This window comes from Lynx rufus, unplaced genomic scaffold, assembly GCF_022079265.1.
Source record: "Lynx rufus isolate CCGP_SWC_20201006 ecotype Redwood Valley unplaced genomic scaffold, mLynRuf1.p SCAF_22, whole genome shotgun sequence".
Taxonomy (NCBI): domain Eukaryota; kingdom Metazoa; phylum Chordata; class Mammalia; order Carnivora; family Felidae; genus Lynx; species Lynx rufus.
Genome location: NW_025814837.1, coordinates 17,073,845 through 17,096,783, shown reverse-complemented (window position 1 = coordinate 17,096,783; position 22,939 = coordinate 17,073,845). Strand labels below are relative to the sequence as shown.

Below are 22,939 nucleotides of genomic sequence, written 5' to 3'. Positions count from 1 at the left end.
CCCGCGGAGTTGGAGCCTTTGTCCTTTGCGGCTCCCCATTGGCTGAGGATGCTGAGGCTCCGCCTCCTTTCCTGACCGCGAGCTCCCAGCAGGAGGGAGGAGCTTTGTGACGCACGCCCTGACGTCCACAGGGCTATAAATACCCAGCTCAGCGCCCGTGCTCCTTCAGGAGCCGCCGGCAAGGGGGCAACGAGGAAGCTTTTTATAGCGTAGGCGGAAAGGAAAAGGTGGGGGAGTCTGGAAAAAAGGCCCCTCCACCCCCGCCCTGCGGCCCAGGAGGCGGTCACGCCCTCAGGGCGCCTCTCGCGGTGGGCTCGGTGGATGGTTGTTCCAGTGCTGGGGAAGACGGAGGGCCCCCGGAGTGGGAGGCCCGTGGGGAAGGGCAGGCTCACAACCGTGGGTGTGGCGGAGCTCCGGGAGTCCCGGCGGTGGGTCTGCCACCTGCGCCTCCTGAACTAGACGCGGAACCGGGACGCCCGCTCTCCGTTTCGCTGCCCTTCCCACCAAACCCAACGGCAAACCAAGCACAGACCCCAACGTAGGTCTTGAGGGAGCGGTGTGTATTGTTGACGTTTCCTATGGCTCTGAAGCCCGCACTCCCGCATTCTCAGCCTACAGCACCGTTGTCCCGATCAGGTGTTAGCCCTGGGGGAGTGGGTAAAAACGCAAGCTCACAGTTCAGCACCAGGGGTCGGGGTAGTAAAAGAAGTTTTGGACAAGTAACCTCTAAAGGAGAGATTTGGGTAGAATTAAGCGGTCGGTTTTAAGCTCTCAGTGTGTGTGTGTGTATGTGTGTATGTGTGTGTGTCTGACTACCCGTCGATGTAGTCCTGCTTGGTGTCGCAGTATTTCTCAACTTGCTCAGGACAATTTTTCTCATGGGACTGTGTTGTAGGACGTACAGCATCCCAGGTCTTGGGGCACTGAAAGGCCTCGCACACTTCCAGAGTGTGGAGTGGTTGGGGGCGCGGCATACCGCCTGCGCGGAGAACCAATAGGATCACACTGTACGGCCGTTCTGTCCACGGTTGGTGGCAGCAACTGCCAACTGCCTACAGAAAGGGTGTTTGGGTAGCTCCATCATGGTTGCCGGTAAGCTGCTTTTCCAAACGTGACTTACCGACTCACACTAGGGTGCAAAATGTGTACTTGAAAAAAAATTATATACACATGCACACAAAAATAGCGTATCTGTGGATCATGCATACAATTACTGCCTACATCCCTTAACGTTTAGCTTGTAGCCTGCCAAAGCTGCACTGGTGGTGTGGGGTTGTTTTGGTTGTTTTTTTGTTTTTGTTTTTTTGCGCACTAGTGGTTTTTTAAAGATAGTTTAATTCAGTAAAGGTCAAGTTGACTTAAACTTTGAGAGTAGATTTTCATTAAAGGATTCAATACACTTAATTATATCCTCAAAAGATTTGCTTTGACCAACAGAGATTCGTTTTTTTTTTTCCTGACCTTTGGGAAGATGAAACGTGCTTTTAAATATTCAGCATTTTGTTATGACACACAACTTCTTATTAGAGGTTGGCTCCTTATATAATTGCTGTAACTAAACCCTGCAACTTAGCTCTATGAAACTCGTTACTCGACTGTAGGGATGTTGTTGACATGATTCATTATATCACACTATTCCCCTCTTTATGAGGACCTGGGGGAGAAATTTCTCCTGGGACTCGGTGTTCAGAATGCCTCTGAGTCTCCCATGCAACTGATTTTTTATCTCAGAAACATGAACCATTTAACCAACTTTTTCCTATTTTGTGATGGCTGCCTGGTAGCTCAGGGGCTGATTTGACACGCCATCTCCATCAAAGTGTAGGATGTATGGCTTGCATGGGGATACTAACCTTACCTGTGGCTTCATCATATTTGTCCTACCATGATTTTTCCCTTACCATTGAACTCCTTTCCTTAAATAGTTACTTCTGTTCTTTACATGTATTTATAAACCTCCTGAAATCATCTTGTACAGTGAAACAACACACACACACACACACTGACACACAGTTTAGGATGGCAATCTTTGCAACTCTTGAGCATTACAGGTTGGACTATGCAATACCCTTGGTACCACTTAAAATCAGAAAGGCAGCAGAAAGGGGAGAGAGGGGAAGACTAGGGCAGAGGTTAAGGGAGGATAGGAGAAAAGAGAGACGTGCATAGGGTAGTGGGTGGTGTGATACCACAAGTAAATTATACCTATTCTGATTGTTAAAGCAAAGGCTAAAAATTGTATACTGAAAGACGATCAACGTGTCCAGGGATACATTTAGAAAAATGAGGAAAAAGATGTTTTCTTGTAGAAACTCTATTCTACAATTCTATCTGATGAAGGTACAGAGAAAAAGCCAGTGCCCATGTAATTTCAAAGGATGTTTAGACACCGATACACGAGCTTAATTTATCTTTCTTGAAATTCTGCACAAAATATTTACTAAATTTTACAGAAACAAGTTTTGTTTGGTTGGTTCTTTGTTTTTACTATTATCCTAGAGTTCTCACCAGGGCTTTCCCCAGGGGGTTTAATAGTACTACTATATTGCTCATCTGCACATAATGAGCTAGTGTGTGTGTGTGTGTGTGTGTGTGTGTGTGTGTGTGCTCGCGCGCACTCACGCCTGTGTGTTAACTACCATTAAGAATTAGCCCACTTTGCTAGAATAAATGCCTAGAAATTAGAACTAAAGGTAATAATTTCTATAGGAGACAGATTTGTTGTCAGAAGCTATCATATACTATTTATAAGACCTTGTTTTTCTTCATTATAGTTGATATTACAGACATCCTGCCCAAATGATTTCTTCAAAGCCCAGACTTGTCGTACCTTATGGCCTCAAGACTCTGCTCGAGGGACTTAGCAGAGCCGTTCTCAAAACCAACCCACCAAACATCACCCAGTTTGCAGCAGTATATTTTAAAGAACTCATTGTTTTTAGAGAAGGTTTGTTATTCCTTGAGATTATATATTTGTTGCTTTGAAAAGGAAGGCATTTTAAGTTGGGAATTTGATGTATCTAATTTCCTGCATTTATTCCTTCAGGGAATACTTCTCTGGATATAAAAGATCTCGTTAAACAATTTCATCTGATTGAAGGTAAGTACCACAAGTAGTAACAGTTTAATGATACTAGTTATAAATCATTGCATCATTACTAGCATACATTCAAGCTTCAGAATCATTCCCATAAATATTTTGTTTAATTATACTGATGTTTGTTTAATCACAGTTTAATTTTTATTATTGGATCATTTTTTTTTTGAAGATTGGAAACTGACATTTTGGAGGATTTTAAATCTTTAAAAGACAAACATAGGAAACACTCATCTTCAAACCATTTGGTAAAATGAGACCTAGAACAGTATGTATAAACTATGACTCAGACCCTTCCTAATGTCCTCTATCTTTAAGGAAGTACAGTGAACTTTGAAGAAAACTGGATGTTGTAGTAATAGATGCACTACTTAGGAAAGTTGTATAAACACTCTTCTTGGAAGATATTTTTATTAAGAAAAAAACCATCTTTTTTTCTTTTTTCCTCCTATGGTAGGTTAACTGCAGTTCAGTTGGAGGGCAAGAGATCAATTGTCACTGACCATCTTTTCTGTCCCAAGTTTTTCATAGAAAGTGGTCTTCTCCAGCCCATCTCTCTGACATAGGGCTGTACAGGGCTTTGAAAAATTGTGTTTTATGTATATGTGTAAATGTCTAGGTGGACATGACCGCATGAAACTGCATTGACAGGAGCACCGAGAAAAGTCAGATGGGGAGTAAGAGAAAAGCATAGTTACATGGTGACAATTTGGGTGGCTCACCAAAAGCAAAAGGGTGATCCCAAGGACAGGCATGCATATCTAAAAGAATGGTAAGAAGAAGCTTTTGGCAAAATTTTGTGGAGAAAATGGGAGACTCCCGGGCAGGGAGAGAAATAACGAAGTATTTTTGCTGCTTTAGCTGGCCAACATTTTGGAATGACTGTGGAGAAAGAAAAGGTAGGATCAGTGAGTTTAAGCCACTTTTATACTCTACCAGTTTGGTGATGCCAATAGATAACATAGTCAAGATAGGGAGAAGTCAGGAGTAGGATCTAGGAAAATGTAAAAATCATGAGGGATTTGGGTCTACGGCGAAAGACCCAAAACAGAAAATGAGATTAAGGCTAGCAAGAGTCAGCATTTGAAGGGGCAGGAGAGTCCATTGCTGTGGTTCAGGAATATTTTACTATCTAGCCTGGCTTCTTCCCTGCAGGGTCCTGAGGACATTCCCAGCTTACCATGAGACACAGGTCTGGGATTTGCTTACCACCAGCAGGACATACAGACAAGTGCAAGAACCCCGACAACTCTCCCCTTCCCTGTGAAGCTTTCTCTTTGTACTCGTGCTGTCTATACCAGGAGCTATGTTTGAGAGGATTGGGATTGTGCAGGCTTACTATGTTTGAGAGTGGTGATAAAGTCGGTGAATCTTTATGGTGGGAGGTAACTAACTGGTAGCTTAAAAAAAATTTTTTTTTAATGTTTATTATTTTTGAGAGAGAGACAGAGTGCAAGCAGAAAGGGGCGGGGGGGGGAGGGACACAGAATCTGAAGTGGGGTCTAGGCTCTGAGTTGTCTGCACAGATCCCGACGTGGGGCTCGAACTCATGAACCATGAGATCATAACCTGAGCTGAGGTCAGATGCCCAATTGTCTGAGCCACCCAGGCTCTTCTAACTGGTAGCTTTTGAGACTAATTTGTTTACTGAAGAACTTACCCACCATTCAGCTTAACAAGTGGACTAAATTAATGTGCATTACTTTAATTAACAGACTGAATGGCTGTAGACCTAGATTGCTCTTTGGCAGTAGAGTAGAAATGAACATTGCTTATTCTAGTTTACTGGGGAGATGGGAAGGTAACATGAAGATATGGCCGGAAAATATATTGATTTCATTGTTAACTAATACCAGCTTGGTGCATTTGTCTGCCTTTTATTGTTGTATCAACTGGTTTATTAATGGAAAACAGTGTCCATTAACTTAGGTCCTATCGTAGAGACCGCATGAGTCTGTGTGTATCCAGGAAAGCATCACTCTGGGCTAAAGAGGGACTATCTAGGGATATAGAGGCAATTTCCATTTGGTAGGGCATTTCCTCCCCTGAATGGCATCCTCCTATCTTCTAACTGGCTTAATTCCCCAAACGCAATTCCTGTGGGAGTGCCAAGTACATTTGGCTGCATGGTTGTTGGGTTCTCTACAATAAAAATGTAGGTAGAACAAGTGGCACCTTCTCCTTTAGACAGACTTCCCTTCTGTGGATCCCGCTGTTGTATATGGTGGCACCTATAGTACCCTACATGCTCTCTTGGTCCCAAGGATTGTGGCTCTCCCAAGATTTCAGCGATGTGCAATATGGAAAAGTGGACCATTCTTTGAGGACCATGTGAACTGACCCTTACTTTGGTCTTTCAGTCTCTTCAGCATGAGGCTAGGTCAACCTAAAGGCAGTAGCAGGTATTAGCGCTTGCTGATGTGGGCCAAAGGCTAACTCCCATCCCTAATGCATTGGTCCCCACTCACCTCCCAACTATCAGATGTGACTGTGAAAGACATTGGTTTTTGTCTACAGTACATCCTTGCACATACCCTTTTATTTGAACACTTCATCCTGGATTTTTCTTGGAAGGAGGCCCATTTTTGGTAGCTTCTTTATAGGACAAACAGGGTTCACCCATCTCCCAGTGCCTTTAAAAATTCATACAAACTCAGGTGATGGAAGAGGTGGGGAGGAAAAGTACCAGATACGAAGCAAACTTTTCTCACTTCTCTGTTGTCTCTCATCATTTCCTCATTTTCCAGAGCCTAGGACCTATAGGATAGTCCCTGACTGTCCAGGCCTCCACTGTGGCATTTCACCCATATATGCCTATTTCCAAAGCAGTTCATGCTGTGAAACTTTCTTGGACTCCCTTCTTGTTTTTTTTTGTTTTTTTTTTTGTTTTTTTTTTTTTTCCCCGCAATTTGATTAAACAGATCTCACTACCACATGAATCCATGAAAAGTGCCGCAATTTTTCAGTCTTCTCAGGAGTTTCTTTGTTAATAGAGATGAATCATTAATTGGGGGGATTTTAGAAACTCAGCTGTATTTTAAAGCAAAAGAGTTGTCTCTTAAGTTCTACCACTTAGTATATGGTAGGAAAAGAAAGGAAAAAGGAATGGAATCGTTGAGTGCAGGCTTACCTTGGAGATATTGTGGGTTTAGTTCCAGACCACCACAATAAAGCAAATACTGCAATAAAGCCAGTCAAATGAACTTTTTTCATTTCCCAGTGCATATAAAAATTACGTTTTATACTATACTGTAGTCTATTAAGTGTGCAATAGTATTATGTCTAAAAAAAGTGTACATACTTTAATTTAAAAAACTTTACTGCTAAAAAAAAAAATGAATTAAAAGGTAACTACCATCTGAGCTTCCAGAGAGCTTGATGGTTGCTCTTGATGTTGATGGCTGCTGACTGATCAGGGTGGCGGTCCCTGAAAGTTGGGGTATCTGTAGCAATTTCTTAAAATAAGACAACAATAAAGTTTGCCACATCGATTGACTCTTCACGAATGATTTCTCTATGGCATGTGATGCTATTTGATAGCATTTTACCCACAGTAGAACTTCTTTCGAACCCCAGTCAGTCTTCTCAAACCCTGCTGCTACTTGAGCAACTAAGTTTATGGAATATTCTAAATTCTTTCAACAGTCTTCACCAGGATTGTAGACCATCTCAAGAAACCACTTTCTTTGCTCATCCATAAGGAGCAACTCTTCCTCTGTTCAAGTTTTATCCTGAGACTGCAGCAATTCAGTCACTTCTGGCTCCACTCCTAATTCTGGCTGTCTTGCTGTTTTCACCCCATCTGCAGTGACTTCCCCCACTGAAGTCATGAACCCCTCAAAATCATCCATGACTTTGGAATTAACTTCTTCTAGATGCCTATTAATGTTGATATTTTGACCTCTTCCCATGAGTCACAAATGTTCTTAATGGCATCTAGAATGGTGACTCCTTTCCAAAGGTTTTCAACTGACTTTGCCCAGATCCATCAGAGGAATCATTATCTTTTGCAACTATAGCCTTACAAAATGTATTTCTTAAATAATGAGATTTGAAAGTTGAAATTACTTCTTGATTCATGGACTGCAGTATCGATGTATTAGCAGGTATGAAAACCACATTCACCTCATTGTACGTCTCCATCAGAGCTCTTGGATGACCAGGTACATTGTCCCTGAGCAGTAATATTTTGAAAGGAATATTTTTCTCTAAGTGGCAGGTCTCAACCCAGAGTTTAGGGGGTTTAAACTCTAAACCCTCAGTTTATTCAGTTAACCGGGGCGCCCGGGTGGCTCAGTCAGTTAAGCGTCTGACTTTGGCTCAGATCATGATTTGGCAGTCCATGAGTTCAGGCTTCGTGTTGGGCTCTGTGCTGACAGCTCATCAGCTCTGGAGCCTGCTTCAGATTCTGTGTCTCCCTCTCTCTCTCTGCCCCTCCCCTGCTCATGTTCTGTCTCTCTCAAAAATAAACATTAAAAAAAATTAATAAAAGTAAGTAAATAAAATATTCGGTAAGCCATAGTGTAAATGGACATGCTGTTACCAGGCTTTGTTGTCCCATTTATAGAGCCCATGCAGAGTAGATTTAGCATAATTCTTAAGACCCCCAGGATTTTCAGAATGGGAAAAGAGCATTGGCTTCAACTCAAAGTCACCAGCTGCAGTAGCCCCTAACAAGACAGTCAGATTGTCCTTTGGAGCTTTGAAGGCAGGCATTGACTTCTCTCTAGCTATGAAAGTCCTAGACAGCATCTTCTAATATAAGAATGTCTCACCTACATTGAAAATCTGTTGTTTAGTGTAGCCACCCTCAGTAATGATCTAGCTAGATCTCCTGGAAAATTGCGGTGGCTTCTACATCAGCACTTGCTGCTTCCCCTTGCACGTTGATGTTATGGAGACGGTGTTTTTCCTTAAACCTCATGAACCACCTCTGCTCGCTTCAGACGTTTCTTCTGCAGCTTCCTCCTCTCTCAGACTTGACAGAATTGACGAGAGTTAGGACTTTGCTCTGGATTAGGCTTTTGGTCTAAGGGAATGTTGTGGCTGGTTGGAGCTTCTTTCCAAAACACTAAAACGTTCTCCCTATCAGCAATAAGGCTGTTTCGCTTTCTTATCATTCATGTGTTCACTGGTTTAGCACTTTCAATTTCCTTTAAGAACTTTTCTTTGCATTCACAACTTGGCTAACTGGTTGGCATAAGAGTTCAGCCTGTCTCAGCTTTCACCATGCCTTCCTCACTAAGCTTAATCATTTTCTAGCTTTTGATTTAAAGTAAGAGACATGAGACTCTTTCTTTCACTTGAGCACTTAGAGGCCATTGTAGGGTTATCGATTGGCCTAATTTCAATATTGTTGTGTCTCAGGGAATGGGGAGGTCCCAGCAGAGGGAGAAAGATGGGGGAACAGCCAGTCAGTGGCCTTGCTTAACAGGGTTGCCACAAACCTTCAGTTTGTAAAAAATGCAATACTTGCAAAGTAAAATAAAGTGCGATAAAATGAGGTATACCTGTACCTGTTTTGTCCTAGGTACTTACAATATATTTTGTCAATTAAGACACCTTTATAAGTAGGTAACATCATTGCAATTTTACGTGAGAAATCTGATGCTTGGGTGTGATTACATAACTTGTAAGCTTCTAAATATTAAGTAATTGGTAGAGTTGGGATCTAAACTGAGATCTTCCTAGAAGCATAACTCATGCTCTTTCTACAGTAAATAGCATTCTAGGATCCCTCTGGAAAAACGTGAAATTCTTCAACTAAAAGAGTGAAGGGAGAGGAATTTCAGCTCCCTTTCCCCACAGTATCTCCTCCTCTTTCACTTCTTCCTCCATCATGTTGTGTAGACCCTGAAGCCAGATTGTGCTAGTTGTCATTTTTTCAGCACTCAGTGAGGAGGGTGGGAAGCACTTTCCCGTTCAGAGTGGTAAATGTAATCTCAACACCACTATCACCTTACATCCCCCTAAGCTTAATTCAGTCCGGTTTCTAGTATCAGCCTTGTCCTGCTTCCAACAAAGGCAGGAAATAACAAACTCTTCTGAAGAACCAAGGAGGCCTAGCCCACCCTGAGTTAACCTGTTAGCTTTTCGTAGTCATCTTGGACATTCTTGGCTTGGCCATAGAACAGTAATTACTGTCATGCACTATTGTTGATCTTTGGGCCCAGTTTCAATTTCTATGCAGCACCATAGCAGTTATGTGTATCATTAGATGTTGTCTTGAGCTACTTACTCATATCAAACATTTATGAAGTTTTTAGTTTAATTCTTAGTTTTAAAACCTTTTTTAAGTTTGTTTTTGACAGAGACAGAGCTTGAGCAGGGGAGGGGCAGAGAGAGAGGGAGAGAGAATCCCAAAGAGGCTCCACGCTGTCAGCACAGAGCCCGATGTGGGGCTCGAACTCACGAAACGGTGAGATCATGACCTGAGCTGAAGTCAAGCGTTGGAAGCTTAACCAAGTGTGCCACCTGGGTGCCCCAATTTTTAGTTTAATTCTTGTACCAAATTCTATTCTCATGCATTATTTTCATGGTTGGTTACATATACTTGTAGCTATTCTCTCTTATTAAGTAAATGAGAAATGTATCAATTTCAGGACAGCCTATACTAAATTTTGTGAAGCCCCGGTGCTTACTCTGCACTTTCTGGGCATTTTTTTTTTTTCAAGTAAGGAAATCAAGCTACACTGATGCCCTAAACAGGGATGGGTGATGTGCCAAAATGATCTTTTTATCTCTCCAAGTCTTGTATTTGTCTAGACAGGGTGGTAAAATTTGTACCAAGGTAAGAATTACATTAAGTTGAAAAGGGTTCAAATGATTCTGTGGTGGTGATGTTGGGAAGGGGGCTTGGGTCTTTTATGCTTTTCCACTGTGTTAAGACTAATCAGTTGGGGGAATAGTCCATACTAAAGACGGCAAACAAATCATTGAGCCAATGATATAGTCAAGAGTTGGGGTCAGACTAGGGGCAGAAACAGAGCTAATTAGGATTGAGAGAGGAAGCAGATATGGCAAACCAGAAAATTAGGACAAGGAGGTCAGGGACAGCAGGACCCAAGAGTCAGTACATGAAGGGAGAACATCTTTGAGAAATGTATCGCTCTGCTAGTCAGGAGCCTTGATAGCTCCCTATTGTTCACAAAATCCAAACTCTTTGGTGTTGTAGGGATACTTTTGCAAAAATATTAAACTCTAATATACATGATTTCAGATAGCCTCTGATTGTTCCTGTTCACTCCGTTCATGTCTACCCATTGACGTATTCATTTGCTTTAGGAGAAAAGGCGAAAATAGCTAGAGCAAGGAAGTCGTTACTCCGTACTGAGTCTCCCAAGTTCATAGCAAGAAAGCTAACACTTTGGAGTTTTGCAGGAACCTGTTTTTGTTGAGAGAAGATCTTGGACTTTCCAGAGTGGAATTTTAATTTACAAGCCAAAGATTCTGGTAGTCAAGTTTATATTTAAAATTTTTTAAAAAAATTTGTTTTTGAGAGAGAGAGAAAGAGAGAGAGAGGGCGGGAGAGGCAGAGAGAGAAGGAGACACAGAAATGGAAGGGGGCTCCAGGCTCTGAGCTGTCAGCACAGAGAGGATGCAGGGCTTGAACCCATGGACTGTGAGAGCTTGACCCGAGTCGAAATTGGTTGCTTAACCGACTGAGCCACCCAGGCACCTTACAAGGTTTTATTTTATATATGCCAGGGAGGAGGGGGGTGGGTGGGTAAAGTTAGAATATAAGCTCATCTCCTGCTGCAAAGGGAGGGGAAATGAGAAGTCCTTCCTGGCAATGGGGCTGTGGTACTAGGGCGTGCATAACAATTGCCAGCTGAGATCCAGAGCAGTTGTAAGGAAGGTAAAATCTCTGATTGGAATTCCCTAAAACGTGAACAAAACGCTTGCTCTTTGCTTTCCTGGGTGCCTCTCAGAGAAGCAGTGTGATTAGCATCGTTTAATATAACCTATGCTACATTCAGCACCTCCACCATAATTGTAATTGTGATCAGACATTCAGTAAGTATTTGTTGAATAAAAAATTCTATTTGAAGCAGTAGATTAGAAATAATGGAGAGTCTTTCTCAGATGGGCCTGAGATAAGATTTCTGATGCCCCAGGATCCGCATGTGGCTTTTAGTTGGTGCAGATGTGTTTCGATTGTCCCAGAGTGCTGAAATCGCAGGGCGTCGGGCTGAGAAAAGTGCAGTTACTCAACCTGCCAGCTGAGAGCTACAGCACAAAATGTCCAAGCTGGGACTAAATCAAAATTGGCAGCTAGGCCTCAGAGGCTAAAGAGGAACAAATTAGGAAGGGCTCTCCCAGTCCTTGAGTGAAGTAACAGGCCACATTTTTCACAGGGTGGAAATACTGCAGGAAATACAGCAAAGTCAGAGACAACGCCCAGAGCACAGGCAATAGGTGCTGTGCCTCCACCAGAGGTCACAGACAGGTGGCAGGAAAGGGCTACATGGGTCAGAACCAGAGCTAACTCTCACATTCACATTCCCTCTTTAGAAGCGGGAGAACCTTCGATAAAAGAGCGATACCCCAAAAGGGTGAATAATTAACCAATTAACCAAAGGAGACTTTTAAACTAGAAGGGATAAATACTTTAAACCTAGATCAACTAAATTTTGCCATGTAGAAATGAGCATTTTAATGCAGACAGAGAAAGTAATGCTTTGTGACAAGTCTGTCATAGTGTGTAAATTTTCATCCCTTTACAGGCCCCTGAATGCAAACGCAGCTTCCTGCAATCTGCATCTATCCTGCCTTTGCAATCCTCGCTCCCATTAAGTACAAGACAGTTTGTTGTCTTCTGAGTTTTGCTTTATGCTGCTTCCCTCTCCAGGAGTTCCTTTCCACCTTTCAAGTGCTACATATCCTTAAAGCCCAATTCATTATTTCATTTAACAAATATGTACATTCCTACCCACTGCCAGATGTTGTGCTAGGTGAGATTCAGTGGGGAAGGAGAGATTTCACTTTCAGCTCTGATGGAGGGGCTGGTATCACACCTAGCCTCCTGTCAACAGCCATAATGCTGAAGAAATTGTACAAAACAAAGTCCAGTGCCTGGATACTTGGGAGAAGAGATTCACAGAAAGTGAGCCCCTCATTCACCCTCGCAGCATTTTTCAAACTCTTGCACAGGGAAAGCGAGGCCAAGCAGAGAGAGTGGAAGTGTCCCTGGGAAGAGGAAATGCAGAAGCAGAGTTAGGGGCTACTAATATGGCTAGGATTCAAGCAACAAAGTATCTGAGGGAGTGTTTGCAGAGAAGAATCCCACCCCCCCACCCCCATAAAAAAACGCAAAGCCCTTTTCATTGGGGTTGCTGGCCAACCCCGAGCCGCTTGCCTGTGGAGGACGGCTTGGGGCTTAGCCAGGAAGAGCTGGGGGGGAGACAGGCAGCTGAGTGGGGGGGTTTGAGAAGTAGTGTGCTGTTGGTGTGGGGGAGGTTGGGCCCAGCCGAGGTGAAGAGACTTGTGAAACTCTGGCCATGCAGTTGAGACTCCAGGAAGGTCAAAGCCAAGGAATAATAAATCTTGTGGGAGGAGTAAGAACAAAACTGAAATGCACTTTGTGCTTTTCCTGCAGATAGCATTCTGGTATTAGGGAAACATTTCCCCAAGAGAGAATCCTCAGTGCAGCAAGCAGATGTGACTGCGTGCGACAAGGAAGGGCCGGGGGGGGGGGGGGGGCAGGCAGATGCGGAGCTGAGAAAAGGGGCTCACAGCAGTTTTCCAGTCCTAGGAGTTTCTGCACGTCGCCAGCCCTCTCGCCATCCCCAGCCATGGGAACTTCTTCCTGCCCGAGGACTCACCGAGTCCACACGTACACATGGGTCCAGAGTTCTCTCTCGGCCCCTCTTGTCTGGGTCAGTACGGCTTGGCCTGCATTATCACATCTTGCCAGCAAGATCACTACCATTTTTAGGCTAGACTAGACGGGGCTTCCTAACATAGAAGTGTCCTGTAGTCAAGTTTTCCGATTCATCGTTAAATTTTATATATGCATTTTCTTAAATTGAGGAATGCCTTTATTAACATGACAGCATTTGTTTCATTAATAAGCTATTCCATCAGCTGAAGATGAGGTCACTTACTGCTCAGGTTGAAGTCTTGCCCTCTGCCCTCTGGTTTTGTGTAGGAGTTTAGATCAGAAGCTTTTTCCATGGAGGTTTTCAACTCAATTCTAGGCAGTTATGGTCTTTTCCCTGACGCTGACCAGCTGAAGGTGGTATCTGATTATGCATTTTGTCACCGTGCTACTCAGGGTCACTTAGTTCTGAGGAGTTGAACTGAGGGATCTTTTGAGTGCATCAGGACAGGGAAGTTTCATTACCCACACGAAATCACTGATGTTGGGAAATAAAGCAAACTGTTTTGTACTCGTGTATGTACTGCCATCTGAATGTTCTACCTGTTACTGCTTTAAAATTTGGTGGCAGGTGGAGGGGGACACACGCTTATTAACCCATCCGGCTGTTTGTTAGTAGAGAGATGGTCAGAAGGAACGACACGAGAGAAGAAACCAGAATGTGTAAAAGAACCGGTAGGAACATCCATAGTTTCCCACGAACCTACACGGATGGAAAAATCTACAGACACAGAGGAGGACAATATAGCTGGACCACTGTTCATCAGCAAAACCACTCAGTTCCCATCAGTTCATGCTGAGCTGCTCCCAGAGACCGAGGAGACGTCTGAAGCCGCTCGAGGCTCCAGTTCAAAGCCAACTACCTCTAAGGCTATGAGCCCACTGTCGTCACCGTCTCCGGCAGCTGGCTCCCCGGAGTTTGCTTATGTCCCAGCCGACCCAGCTCAGTTTGCTGCTCAGACGTTAGGTAACGTTGCATCTGTTCATTCTGATCAGTCTGACGTGTTAATGGTGGATGTGGCAACAAGTTTGCCTGTGTTTTCCAAGGAGGTGCTCAGCTCAGAGGCTGCCGAAGATGCCGCGGCGGCCACTCCTGCTGTGTATTCTGCAGAGGTGGTGGCCCTGCAGGTTCTGAGCCAAACATCTATCCGTGTAGATTTGGGTTCTGAATCTAAAGACGATGACGCTGAGCCATCAATGGCTTCCTCATTCCCCTTGCAGGATGAACAAGACCCTCCTGCTTACGATCAAGCTCCTGAGGTCGCTTTGCAGGCTGATATTGAGGTCACATCATTCGTTCATATATCCTCTATCTATAACGATGAGCCTGTGACTGAAGGAGTCACTTATGTCGAGCAAATACCAGAGCACATAGTTATCCCTTTCACTGATGACGTTGCTACTCTTAAAGAAAATGATCAGTCATCACCCTCTGGTCCCATTCCTGTAGCACTCATGAGGGGCTCAGGCAAAGCCGTAGGTTCTGGAAAACGTGCACAGTCGGAGGAGGACGCAGAATATTCCTCGGTGCAAATGGAGGCAGAAGCAGTTCTGTACTCCAACACCTCCCTGCAAGGTCCGCCTGCACAACTCCAGGATGCAGAGGGCTCTACCAATGCAGTAGGCTCTGAAAAATCTTTGCACCTTGAAATGGAGTTTACTGCTCTAGTCCCTGGCAATCCTGGGCAGGAGGAATCCGGGGAAAACTCTGCCACCCAGGAGATGGAGGCCACACTTGCGCTCTCTGGGGAAGCTGCCAAAGCAGGGAGCTTGGGTGCATCTGTAAGGTCATCTGGTGGTCCCCCCATTCCTGTTCCGGAAGGTCATACTGAGCCAGAAATCGAACCAGAGTGGGAAGCAGCACCCGAACAAGGTTTGATGGAGCCAGGTAAGAAAATTAGATGCTGACAAAATTAAAGATTACATTTCAGGTGCCATCTAGATTTCAGGTAACCCCTAGGTAGGCTCCCTACAGATGGGTCGAAAAACTTTTAAATAGTTCTTAAAACGGCAAACCTATGTAAAGGCTTTGTTGAATTTGAGATTCTACTCTTACAAGATGAGTGATTTTAAAGTGACATCACCAAAGCTTGGCCTCAGAGTTTGCTCCACCCGGCACTTTTGGACACGGCACAGGTAGTGAAGAACCCTAAGAGCCAACTGTCAGGCCCAAGATACGTGAGGTGGCCGCGGTGGTGTTGGTTTGCAATTCCTCGCTTGTGAACGTAAACTCCAACGGCACAACGCCTTCCGGAGGCTGGGGCCTGTGGCGTGTCAGGGAAATGGTGGTGTGTCGCCCTTGCTTTCGCGCTGCGGCAGGAGAGCTCTGCGAACGGGTGTGGGGAGCTGGCCTGGCCCCGGCCTCCTGGCTGGGGGCTCCTGCAGCCAACGGGGGGGCTTCACGCCTGGGTGGCGAGGATGGGTCAGGCCCAAGTTCTGTCACATGGGACAGCACGGAGGACCACTGGGCACTGGCACTGCCGAAACGACTGGTCTCCTGCCAGCTCCCTTGACGGGTGCTAACACCCCGCTGCTTTCGGGGCTGCTGGATCTTTCGGGGGCTTTCCCGTGACACAGACACGATTTGACCTCTCTCTCCATCTAACTGTGGCGTTTGGTCCGCCCCGCCCCCGGCCTCCTGTCTTCTCCCTTTTAGGGACGGATGGGTCATACAGGAGCCAACCTCCCCCATTCCTTTTGCAGAAACACTCTCAACTGCGGCTCTTCCCAGAGACAGAATGGTCAAGTGTTACCAAAGCAGGTGTTCGGGGATCAAATTCTGTCTGGCAGTGTGACGGGGTCCTGCACAGCTGAGAAGGCAGAGGGCAGCGTTGGGAGCTGGCACGCAGGACGGGCACTATACTCGTGGCTTATGCAGCACTGGCATCCCGAGTGACTGTTTTCAGGGCCTCGCCCTTTCTAAAGCACTACGAGGATATTTCAAATGGAAGACTGGGCTTGTCCATATTTTTAATTGGCTTTGCAGAAGGATCAATTGACAGTATCTGAAGCTACTGAAAACTTACCAGTTTAATCATGTGCATAGTGTTATTTTCTGGGGAAGAAGAAAAGCTACACTGGGGATACAAGGCCCAGGGCTCACAAGGTGAACTTAGCACACTCTGGGCAAACTCCATCAGGAAGGAGTTTCGCCTCCGTCCCATCTTCTGCGACTCAGCTCTCCACAACAGTACGGTCTTCACTAGGCAAGTCAAACTTGACATCATAGATTCCTGGGGGTTAGATGGATGGCACTCCCTAGACCTTTTTTTTTTTAATGTTTATTTATGTTTGAGACAGAGACAGAGTGCGAGTGAGGGAGGGGCAGAGAGAGGGGGATACAGAGAATCTGAAATAGGCTCTAGGCTCCAGAACCCTACGTGGGGCTCGAACTCACCAACCGTGAGATCATGACCTGAGCCCAAGTTGGATGCTTAACCGACTGAGCCACCCAGGTGCCCCTAGACCTCTTTTTTCTTAACCCCTCTGAGACCAACAGGCCTCATACTGCCACCTAGGACCTTTGACCTCAAGCCTCGCCTAAAAGGGGTGCTCTCTGGGGTTCTGAGTCCTAGATCATGAGATGATTGTACGTGGGGACAAATTAATGGGAGATGATGGTGCCTGTGAAGGGCCAGAGATAACTGATAATGTAATCAAAAGATGATGCCCCATGCAGACTTTAGTAAAGAAAAAGTCACTCTGCAGCTGCATTAACACTTTTTCAGTGGCTTCACACGCCCTTCAGTTGATTGTTTTGGTAAAGCCACTAGTTTGGTAAAGTCCTCTCTGAGGATGCTGTGATAGCCACATCTAATGGGGGTGTCCCTGGAAGCGGCACTTAGCATGAGATTGCTTCTTTAGCCACGACTCTAGTGCCCCTGCCACTTGCTGTCCCAACACTGTTCTCATTTTCCAACTGGACAGAACCACTCTTCTTTCACATTACCAAACACTATTTAGCCCTCTCTCTAGCATGCTTTATGGCACATATTTACTGCTCCAGCTGTTTATATGTAAACTTATAAAGACATTTCTGTGCATAGCGCCTGATACAGAGACCAAACCTTTAATGCCTGCAAATTTTTTTTTTTATAGCCATAGCAGCAAGCGAAGCAGGACAACCACCACCATATTCTAACATGTGGACCCTTTATTGTCTAACTGATATGAATCAACAAAGTCGCCCATCACCGCCACCTGCACCTGTGCCTTTCCCCCAAGCAACCCTCTATTTATCTAATCCTAAGGATCCACAGTTTCTGCAGCAGCCACCGAAAGTTACTTCTCCAACTTACGTGATGCTGGACGACAGCAAGAAGACCAGTGCCCCACCTTTTATTTTAGTAGGCTCGAATGTTCAGGAAGCTCAGGATTGGAAACCTCTTCCTGGACATGCTGTTGTTTCTCAGTCAGATGCCTTGAAGAGATACACTGCAGTCCAAGTACCCATCGCTGTTCCTGCAGATCAGAAATTCCAGAAACATACCCCAAACCCCCAGAATGGTAGTCCTCCGCCAAGTGGACAAGATGTCCCCAGGCCACAAAGCCCAGTTTTTCTCTCTGTCGCATTCCCAGTAGAAGATGTAGCCAAAAAAGGTTCAGGATCTGGTGACAAACGTTCCCCCTGTGGAAGTTATGGTATTGCTGGAGAGATAACCGTGACCACCGCCCATGTCCGCAGAGCAGAAACTGGGAACTGGTAGGTGCGTTTTCCTACCATAATGTGTGGCCTTGGCTTGCTCCTAGTGTTTGATTTGCTGATCTGGAGGTTGAGGTGTTTATGAAAATTGCATTGAGATATGCAAGGAGTTGGTGTATACTCAAATTTGATGAGGTTACTATCTCCAAGTTCATTGCCCCCAATTGCTAATAAATGCAGTGTGTACTGCACCGTGAGGACTCGGACTTGGTGCCTAATACATGAACCAATCCACTCGATCACCTTGGGAATATGGGTTCTTCATGTAGCCCCTGGAAGATACTAGAAAAGGGGTAGATTTATAAGAAGACATTCCGTAGGAACTGTATAATCTAATTGGTGTGTTAAGGGGTGGGTCGGAGCAGAGACAAGACATGAGCACTGGGGACAACTGGAGAGAGATAAGAGATTGTGTGTAGAGCAGTATGTTGGTTCCCTCTTAGAGTGAAGATTTATAGATTTACACAGGAGTCTGGAAACGCCCTGAAGAGCCCAAACTGGAATGAACTGTGGATAAGACAGTTTTATCACTCACAGATCATCTTTAAATTCTTTACCCAGTACTTAATGCCACGTCCTGTGCTCGTCCCTCCTTCCTGAGGTGGGCAGGCAGGGCAAACCAGGGACCTTCCCACTTAGTGGGGGAAAGCACCAGAGTTAATTACACCATGTGAAGTAGTGTGAACCAAACAAGATGCTGACAGGTGTTCAGGCCCAGATGCAAACTGACCACTGAATGAGTGCAAGGAGCCAGCCTTGTAGAGACCCCACAGACCAGGCCTAGGGCTTGAAAGAGCAGGAGTCTGAGACACCCCAAGGAGGCCAAAATGAGAGTGGCTGGGAAGAGCCGGGACAGCACCTAAGAGGACGCTGGAGCTGTGAAGAGAGGACCCTATGAGTCAGGGCCCCTGTGTCCCTAGGAGAGAGACTGGGGTTAAAAGCTCAGCAGGAAGCCAGAGCTGGAGGTCACTAGAGGGAGCAGAGACACGAGTTAAGGAGGTATAATGCAACTGTTAAACCCACACCCCCACGAGTTCTTAAAACAATTTGTGGGAATTTCAAGCTGAACATCTGATGGGCAAAAGCTACATTTCCTTCACAGGCAGGTTCGAATACTACATCGCATTTAAGGAGACAACTCGGTTATCAAATCTTAGGCCTATGTGCCCTTATTCATCACCCCCTTTGTAGACTTTTAGCAGAATTGTCAAAATGGCTTTCTCAGCATGAAATGCTGGGATATTTCGCTGCAAATACAGTAAATGAGTAGATAAGAATTTAATGACAGGAGTGCAGACCTCGTATTTCTGATCTGCCGTTCTTTTTACTTGTTCATTTTCATGATTAAACAATTCACTGTTTGCATTCCTAACAGATGCCAGTAGTGACGCCATTTGAGTCAACGTTCAAGGTGGAATCTGCCACCCCGTGTAATTTGTCAATAAACTTCATGCAAGCATAAAGCCTTGTGTTCTCATTTTGTAATTCAGGACAACCGATTACAGAAGGCCATAAATCTTTGCAGACTTGCAGAGCCTTTTCCAATTCTGTATATACACCGTAGAAGAAAAAACTCCCACTCTATTAACACATCTCCTCACACATTTCCTAGGTGGGCATTCCCACTTGGGAAGTCCATGTTTGGTGTGCACACCAGGGGAATACAGGGGGCACCTCAGTGTAATACTGTATTTACCCAGATAACACTCCCCAGTGCTGACTGCCTCCTGAGCCTGTGCTGGTTAGCTCTGTGGCCCCGCGGACGGCAGGACCACAAGGGCTCTGTGCACGGGCACTCGATAATTTAGGATCCTACCAATTGCCAACATCAGTATATTTGAAAGTTTAAGAAACCACACTTTTGGGGAACATTCTAAAGCCTTTATTTAGCATCAGGTAGATTATTTCATTGTAACACTTGTTAACTTCAAGACAGCAATTAAAATAATTTACTGGCAGCTACCTAAAGCCCCTTGGAGCAAGATCTCAGTCCGGGGTTGGGTGGATAAATACCATTAGATTAATGTACCCCAATGAAAGGGGCAAAGCTACTGTATAGTAGGTCTCCATACAGATTTTAAGTACACGGGGGCCTTACGTACTTGCAATGCACAAGACCCCCTATTGTATAGTTTGGTACTTATAATACATGAGTGCAACTTCACGTCTCAGGTGGCCTTTGCCACAAAAGTTGAAGCATTTATAAAGGTTTGTCATTATGTAATGATGGTGATTAGAATCTATTTCTAGGGCATTTTTGTGAACTAGATTTTATACGAATTTTCAATTCAAACACCTTTTAATTCTAAGGACCATGATTACAGAAAATTGTAAAAGTAAATTCAGAGCACTAAAATACCTGTTCCAGTTTAATTTTTTAGAATTTTCAAATCAGGAACAAGTTTTTCTTTTTGGAAGTGGGAAGAGGTAAAATTGAGAGGATTAGTACGAAGAAAAGCCATCTTTTTAACGTAGTCTTTACACAATGACATAACCTTCTCTACATTTGAGCACATTAACATCGTATAGAAGAGTTCTAAACATTTCAAAGTCACATCTAAAACATTCAAGCATGACAGCATAAAAATATTGAAAATAACTTGATTTGGGACTACTATATAATTCCATAAAGCTAAAGTTACAGTTGGGTATAAACTTTCAGTAGATATGGCAACAGCAACCATAAAAAGCATTTTCTCCACACAGTTTCTCTTACCTCTCTAAAACAGTGTTCCAAAGAAGTAAGTTTGGATAGCAAAATTACCCATTTTTCCTGACTTTCCTCACCAATATCACCTCATGCCCTACTTTTGTTGAGTGAAATGCAAGTTATCTCAGAGCAGGTTTTTTCTTTTTTTAAAAGATGAGTAGAAACCAAGGAAAAAATTTAAAAACATAGGTTTAAGACTTATTTATAGATTAGCCAAACACCCTGACTTGTGTGCATTTTAATAAATGTCAGGCAAATTGAAGTAGTTTCTGTCCCAGTAGCTGCCCGAGTAAAGCCAGTCCTGTGCTCCATTGTAGGGATTAGGACCTTGATGGAACCACCTGTTTAAAAAGAAAGCACAAGATTGATGGGGGAAGCTGAAATCACAGGGTACCTGTCACTTCGCCCTGAGTTACGGATTTCCAAAGAGACTTTTAAAGAAGTCCTATTGTTTTTAGAGACCGCCTATATACTATAGAGAGTAGGAGTCCAAAAGATATGATGATACCACACAAAAGGTTCATGAGTCTTTTCACAGCATTCAGCAAGAGTACTCAACAGAAGTAGGATCTTCTGTCTAGTGGGATAAGAACAATACTATTTGTCTAATTGTTCACTCTCTAGCCACATTATCTTCCACCAGGAGGTTTTTTTTTTTTTTTTTTTAAGGTTTAAGGAATTAGGACAAGGAAACGAACTTTTATGAACTTTGGCAACATACCAGAATAACAGGTAAGCTACTGGCTTCAGAGTTGATGCCCCGTAAACTCAAAGCAGAAGTGGAATGTCAGAGAAGTCTGATTTTAAAGACCATGATCTTTCCAATCTACTGTGCCACACCTAATCTGCTGAGACTAGTCCTCACCTTCCTAGGTCTCCATTTTCTCCAGGCTAATACGAATTCTTAGGTTGCATCTAGCGGTTAACATCCGTATCTGTCTTTTCTAGTTCTGCACAGAGGTGCCCTAATCATTTTCTTACCCTTTAAAAAACATCACATCACTGTTTCCGATAGCCCCAGCGTTCTTCAGGTAATGGAAATGCAAAATTACTTGCTCAAAAGGTTCACAAATTTGTGTCACATTAAAAAATTTTTTTTAACAAAATGAAGTTACATGTGTTGGGTAAGTCTCAAATGTCCCTATTATCCCTACAGTAGCACAAAAAGCTCTAAGAGAAAAGACTGCTTCAGATTAGGCAGATTCCTTGGAGGACCACAAAGTAAATGTGCATTAGACCACATTTTCTAGAATATTAATATCTAAATTCTCTATTCAGTTTTTGGGACTTTTTCCTACTTAGAAAATTTGAGTCTACTTTAAATGATCGAGATAGATCTGATTTGGTTAAGTTAAGCAGACTGGAAATATAATTTAAAAACCTGTTATTTGATCAAAGTCACAAAATTCTAACAGTATGAAGTATATAGTTACACACCTTTTGGTCTCAAAAGTCCAAGCAGTAAAAGCACTTTTGCAGTTAGGCTTAGCAAAGTCAAGCACTTCAGAAAAGCAGGAAAATCCAAATCAAGTAAAAAATAATTTAAAAACTAATCCAAGCCTCAGGCCACGGTGCCATGGGGTAAGCCCAGTTCTCTGAAGACCAGGACTGCAAGCTCCCCTTAGAGCCTGCCTGCTCTTGGACGGGGTCCAAACGCCACACTGGAGATGAGCACACCTCAGAGTCGACGGTCTGATGCATGGGATTAGAGTCTCCCCCTCAACCGCTAGCTCTAATTTTGAGCACTTGTGTCTGGAAACCTCCGCTCACACACAGAGACCACAAAGTCCAGTTAATTTGTCCTAAACTCACACATTTTAGGCACAGGTCACATGGGAAGAGGAAGGTAAGATTTCTGTGCTTTTAGTATTTTGGAGTCTGCAGGTCTGAATCAGGAACGTAGCATTCTATAAAATGTGAATTCTGCATGATGCTCAGATGATCAGGGAGAAGCTTCATCAATTTTTTTGGCCTCATCACCCGCCTCCCTCCTCTTAAAAATCCTCTCTCACCGGTCCTCTACCTCCTCCCTGTACCACACTGATTTCCTCTAGGAAAATAGGTCAGGATTATAAGCAGGCCTTTTCAAAAGCAGGGGCCATAGTTGACAGCCAAAAATTTGGGAGCCTATCCTCTCTTCGAGTGAAACCAGTATTAGCAGGAATGCCAGCTTTTAGTGCGGAGGAATTTGAGACGGATTTTAATAAGTTTCCGGGTTTGATAACTCTGAAGCCTAGTTAGCTCTAACCCAGCAGAGAATGTTCCTTTATAAACTGTCCTGCCCCATCCTACCCTAGTCAAACTGAACCACGCCTTTCCAACACACATCGTCAATCCTGAGAAGAGTCAAGTCCGTGAGTGTGCACTCTTCCCACCTCCACTAAAAAAGAGCTCAAAGCACATATTCTTTGGACAAAGGGTCGGTAGGATCATTTTAAAGAGGTACATTCATATAAGTACTACTGATGCTAAGAGTGTGGTAGAAAGGCATCAAATTATAGCCCACAAACGCGGCCCCTCGTTTTATTTTCAGGCGACTACAGAGCTATT

At 44.1% G+C, this 22,939-nt stretch overlaps 2 protein-coding genes across 7 annotated transcripts in view; one reads left to right on the top strand and one right to left on the bottom strand.

Annotated features, from left to right (window-relative positions):
- Positions 1-2,429: 2,429 nt before the first annotated feature.
- Positions 2,430-17,742, top strand: CABYR (calcium binding tyrosine phosphorylation regulated). Of its 2 annotated transcripts, XM_047086894.1 has the most exons (4): positions 2,430-2,947; positions 3,047-3,100; positions 13,594-13,944; positions 17,076-17,742. In XM_047086894.1, exons 1-4 carry the CDS (start codon positions 2,800-2,802, stop codon positions 17,681-17,683), a joined length of 1,161 nt encoding a protein of 386 aa, XP_046942850.1. In that variant the 5' UTR covers positions 2,430-2,799; the 3' UTR covers positions 17,684-17,742. The 2 variants fall into 2 exon arrangements, with proteins under 2 accessions (XP_046942850.1, XP_046942849.1); XM_047086893.1 differs by lacking the exon at positions 17,076-17,742 and having other exon boundaries at positions 13,594-14,908.
- Positions 17,743-19,546: 1,804 nt separating this feature from the next.
- Positions 19,547-22,939, bottom strand: part of OSBPL1A (oxysterol binding protein like 1A) — a 246,521-nt gene continuing 243,128 nt past the window's right edge. For all 5 annotated transcript variants that reach the window (XM_047086888.1, XM_047086890.1, XM_047086889.1 and 2 more), the window contains one exon: positions 19,547-20,730. In XM_047086888.1, coding sequence (XP_046942844.1) covers positions 20,628-20,730 — 103 coding nt within the window. In that variant the 3' untranslated portion in view covers positions 19,547-20,627. The remainder of the gene's footprint in view (positions 20,731-22,939) is intronic.

Excerpts from the sequence above, each read along its gene's own strand:
- CABYR (XM_047086893.1), top strand. The coding sequence starts at position 2,800 with ATGATTTCTTCAAAGCCCAGACTTGTCGTACCTTATGGCCTCAAGACT. Across the intron at positions 2,948-3,046 it reads ACTCATTGTTTTTAGAGAAG|GGAATACTTCTCTGGATATA; the intron begins GTTTGTTATTCC and ends TTATTCCTTCAG. Across the intron at positions 3,101-13,593 it reads ACAATTTCATCTGATTGAAG|TAGAGAGATGGTCAGAAGGA; the intron begins GTAAGTACCACA and ends GCTGTTTGTTAG.